The sequence below is a fragment of the Notothenia coriiceps genome, unplaced genomic scaffold (genome assembly GCF_000735185.1).
Source record: "Notothenia coriiceps isolate Sejong01 unplaced genomic scaffold, NC01 NC01_scaffold00037246, whole genome shotgun sequence".
In the NCBI taxonomy this organism is placed as follows: Eukaryota; Metazoa; Chordata; class Actinopteri; order Perciformes; family Nototheniidae; genus Notothenia; species Notothenia coriiceps.
Window position 1 is genome coordinate 12,442,780 of NW_011369947.1, and position 4,791 is coordinate 12,447,570.

General features: G+C 41.8%; 1 protein-coding gene across 1 annotated transcript; it reads left to right on the forward strand.

Moving 5' to 3' along the window:
• Nucleotides 1-2,535: 2,535 nt before the first annotated feature.
• LOC104965800 (polypyrimidine tract-binding protein 2-like) lies at nucleotides 2,536-4,170 on the forward strand. The gene is made up of 5 exons (XM_010794812.1): nucleotides 2,536-2,615; nucleotides 3,338-3,501; nucleotides 3,642-3,713; nucleotides 3,809-3,880; nucleotides 3,973-4,170. Exons 1-5 carry the CDS (start codon nucleotides 2,609-2,611, stop codon nucleotides 4,153-4,155), a joined length of 498 nt encoding a protein of 165 aa, XP_010793114.1. The 5' UTR covers nucleotides 2,536-2,608; the 3' UTR covers nucleotides 4,156-4,170.
• Nucleotides 4,171-4,791: the final 621 nt, after the last annotated feature.

Genomic DNA, 4,791 nt, shown 5'->3' on the forward strand with positions numbered 1-4,791 from the left:
CCCCCTCTCCCTTTCCTTACCCTATGATCTGCCACAGTTAGGGCTATTTTATGCTGATTTACTGGGTGAGAGGATGGGAACTGCTGCTGGAGTGTGATACAGGACCGAAGAAAAGGGACAGGAAGAGAACAGGGGAGGGGGTCCAATGTTTGTAACTTTTGGCAGCCATGCTTACTTTTCGCAGTGATTGGCCAGGTTTGCATTGGTATGACAATAGGGGGTGGGGGGGGGGCTTAAAACACAATAAAGCACAGCAAATTGACAGAATTCACAGCAAACATGAGGTCTTGTTGTGGAGAAGGAGCACAGGTTATATTATAGGAAGTTGCTTGTAGGTTAATTTCATTTTTTCTGTGGCCTTTTATTTATCTCTTGTACCACTGATTCCAGTGCTGTATGATGAATAGCTTCATGATTCACATTTGCTGCTCTAATCAAGTTTCTACTAGTCTTTTCCTCACATGGTTAGACGAAGACACACCATAGGGGCTGATTAGCGTACACCTTAGGAAAAGCTATAGAAGATTAGACTGAAATAAGATCATGTCACATGACTGAATAAACATTCAATCAGCAGAAATCTCACTAACAGTAAGCACTGAATATTGAATTCAGTATAGAATGGAGGAACATACAGTGGTGTAGAGTGATACAGAGCAGAATGATTAAAGATAGCTCTGGAAGCAGAAGAGAGCTGTAACAACACACAGCTGAGGACCTGTGAGATCTGTAGAGCTCGAGCAAACACCTTATCTTTCATACCAGCGCTTTTCCTCTAAAACCATCTGTTATTGTTTCTGTTAAACTTTCGCTCCACCTTCACATTTCTCTTCCAATCATTTCTCCTCCTGCTTTTCTTATCCACTGTCTTTCCTCCTCCATATTACTTGATTTTGTTCCCACTGTAAATGTAAGTCCTTCTCCTAACCTCTCTCAGTTTCCCATGTTTGCCTAATTTTTGCTATTTCTTCAACAACCTTTGTTTCTTTTCATCCCGCCCTCCCCTGCAGCTCTCTGTCCTCTACACTTCTGCACCCCCTCTCTATTTTTCCCACTCTCTTTCCTTCAAATACTCCTCCCTTTGGACGTGCTGGGCGTGTGGTGGAAACAAGAGGGGGCCTGAATAGGGTTAAGGCTGAAAGTTGAAGGTTACAGAGGTGAAGAGGACCCCCACTGCTCCGCCAGGGGACACAAATGTCACCATGACAGACCCTCCACTGGTTAATCCACCCTCCCCTTTTTCGATACACACATTAACACACTAGAGCTCCATGACACAGACCAAAAATTACAACAATTTATTCCTGAATAATGCAACTGTCATCTTTGACATATGCAAAAAAAGCCTGTGCTAAATGTAATTTATTTTCAGCACATACTAAATATATTTGTGGTTCTAATGACATCAAAATCAGAATCAAGTGTATTGCTCGGTACCTTTACACATTCAAGGAACTTGCTTTGGTATCTGGTGGTACCAAATAATCTAAACAAATGAGTTGCAAAGTAGGTCAAACAAATAAGAAATATATAGGGATAAAGAAAAATAAGTATCTTTAAGAAAAAATGTAGCATTCAAAAAGGATGCTAAAGACAAGTATTTACACCAAATTGAAATGTTACTATACAAATAACCTTAAAAGCTACAAATCAAAAACAGTTATAGGGATGGGTATCGTCTGAAATGTATCAATTCCGATTCTGCTTATCGATTCCGGTTCGATTCCAAAATTATAAAAGAAAGAGGTCAAACGTTTAGATAACAAAAATATCTTTATTCTTTTAAGCTTTAACTGACATTTTTACAACAACAACAAAATACATGCAATACAAATGTATTGCACAATAGCTGTGCTTTATTTTAACTGAGCTATGCCTGTGGCAAGCTATTAACAGGCATTACACTGTGCCTTGTCTTTTTATTTTTTAGTGTAGTGGAGCCTCACTTGAGCGTTTGCCACGATCCATCTTTGGTGTTATGAAGTGACTGAGCTTGTGAACTGCCCACGGGAGGGCGGGGGGAGCCTCGCTGTGGGGAAACTGTGGACCTCTGTTGCCTGTCAGCGCAACTTACATGATGCCGTTTAAAAAAATGAAGGGCGGTGCCGGCCGTCACCGAGCCGGCCGTCAACGGCCCGCTGACGACCGGCCGATTTGTGATTCTCCAGAACACACAGATGGCCAGTCCGCCACTGGTTACCCTGTATTCCCCCGCGGCGCAGACGGACCCGGTAGAATACAGGGTCTACCGTGTGTAGGAACCGTTAAGCAGAACCGAAATTGTGTATTTTGTATGGTTACCCGGCATTTTCTTATCGGTTCTCATCTGGAACCGTGTTTCGGTTCCCAACCCTAGACTTAACTAAGATTTAAAATAAAGTTTTTAGTAATTTTGCGCTTTTTTTGCTGCTGCATGTTACAATGTTTACGTTACAATGTGTACATTGCAGTTCAGACAAGCCAGGATGAATAGAGTATGTTGTTTAATGTATGTTCGGTAGTTTTTTTGTCACTAAGAATAAACATTTACTTTTTTCCCCTTTTTTTTCCCTTGTTTATCCAGAGAGGCTCAGAGGAGCTCAACATCTACAGCAGCAGCCCTACCTCTATGACTGGTAAATGTAATCCTTACACATCACAGCTGGAGTCAAGAGATTTAGAACATGGAGAAGTGGTTGAGAAGTGTTCCATTGGTGGTATATGTTTGTCAGTACTATCAGGATTCAAAAATGAGAAAGGCTGTCTAGGATTTTGATTATTGAATGACTATCCTGCACAGATGATCAGAAAACATTAGAATCATGAATAAAGGGAGCTGAACAAGCAGGGTACTGTATGTTATATATAAACCTTGCATACTGGATATGTTAAATATTTGTAAGGTTCTGTATCTGTAAGCAAACAAATTACATTGAAAGGGAATCTAGATTTTGCGGCTAGAAAATATAATCTTCTGATTGAACTACCAAACTTTTTTTTAAATACAAATTGAAGAGCTGGAACAAGGGAATATTTGTCATTTCTGCTGCTGAACTTGATTTTTTCCATTAAGTTGACTATTAAAAGAATTGCAAAATATTCTTCTGTCAATGAAATAATGAAAGGCCAATTTCCCAGCAGACATTTTGACTTGTAATGGAGGACAAGCAAAAGTGCCAAAAATTGTTATTAGGCTATATTCTTTTCAAGTGTTCCAGCAAACCATAAGTGAGCCATCATGTATAATGCCAGGAATAAGGCAGCCAAACAGAACTCAGTCATCATTTATTCTACTATATACACTTACTGACTTGTGGAGCCATATTCTGATTAATGTCTTAAAATATTATTTGTGCAGCAAACGGCAGTGACACTAAGAAACAGCGTCTGGACGAATCCCCTCCCTCCAGAGTTCTCCACATCAGGAAACTTCCCAATGAAGTATCAGAGACTGAAGTCATTGCTCTGGGGCTGCCCTTTGGAAAGGTCACCAACATACTGATGCTGAAGGGGAAAAACCAGGTAAACTCTGACACAACGGCATCCCACTTTTACCTTCAACTGACTAAAATGTTCCCTCTCTAAAGAAAAGAACACAGTAAAACATTGTCCTGGATATTATTTGTTATTCACATAAAGATAAATATGGCTCTGTTTTTCAGGCTTTTCTGGAGCTGGGTACAGAAGAAGCAGCCATTACGATGGTGAACTACTACACAGCTGTCACGCCACAGGTGTGTGGTCCATTCCTGTTGCACAATATAATTTATGCTGTAATCTCTTGATCTGCTAAATGAATTGCTTATTAAATGGTTCCTATTCTATTTAGGTCCGAAACACTCCTGTCTTCATCCAGTACTCTAACCATAAGGAACTGAAAACAGACTCCGCTCTGAACCAGGTACAGAGATATATATTTATACACTTGACTTCAGCTTCACCAGTCTGAGGGCCTTTCCCCCATCCTAAATCCATTGTTTTCTCTCCACCCAGAGGGCTCAGGCAGTGCTGCAGGCGGTGTCAGCCGTTCAGGATGGAAGCTCTCCATCCTCTGACCCTGGAGTTTTAGACCTAGCTCCACCCCCCAGCCCTGTCCTACGAATAATCATCGACAACATGTTTTATCCTGTCACACTGGATGTTCTACAACAGGTAACACCTGAACATGTTGTCTAGACCAGTGGTTCCCAACCGGTGTGTGCCGCGAGCACTGTCCAGGTGTGCCATAGGATCTTTTTACGTTCCACATTTTTTTCTCACTTATTAAGCTTCACTTCATATAAACTTTATTTTATTACATGTACAATGGAGCTGATAAGCTAATAAAACATATGAAGTGAAGCTTAATAAGTGAGAAAAAAATGTGGAACGTAAAAAGATNGGAGCAATTTGGGGTGAAGTGTCTTGCCCAGGGACACAACGACATGCTGACTGCAGTTGGACTCGAACATGCTACCCCCTGATTCCAAGTCCAGCACACTACCCACTGAGCCACAGCCGCATATCTGAGAGAGTGCTGGTGTGTGTGTGTGTGTGTGTGTGTGTGTGTGTGTGTGTGTGTGTGTGTGTGTGTGTGTGTGTGTGTGTGTGTGTGTGTGTGTGTGTGTGTGGCAAATGAGCTTGTCAGTATGCGGCGCAGGCCTCTCTCTGGTGGCAGGCAGATGACAGTGCAGTGATTGGGCTGATTTCACAGAGGACGTGAGGGGAAATCTGAAGGCTGCCTGCGGGCTCAGGTGCTTATCACCTCCACACACACACTCACACACACGCACAGTTTTGGATGCGTTAACATACACACACTCAGATATATAC

Coding starts and splice junctions, on each gene's coding strand:
- LOC104965800 (XM_010794812.1), top strand. Junction 3,714..3,808: donor ACACAGCTGTCACGCCACAG/GTGTGTGGTCCA, acceptor TATTCTATTTAG/GTCCGAAACACTCCTGTCTT. Junction 3,881..3,972: donor CAGACTCCGCTCTGAACCAG/GTACAGAGATAT, acceptor CTCTCCACCCAG/AGGGCTCAGGCAGTGCTGCA.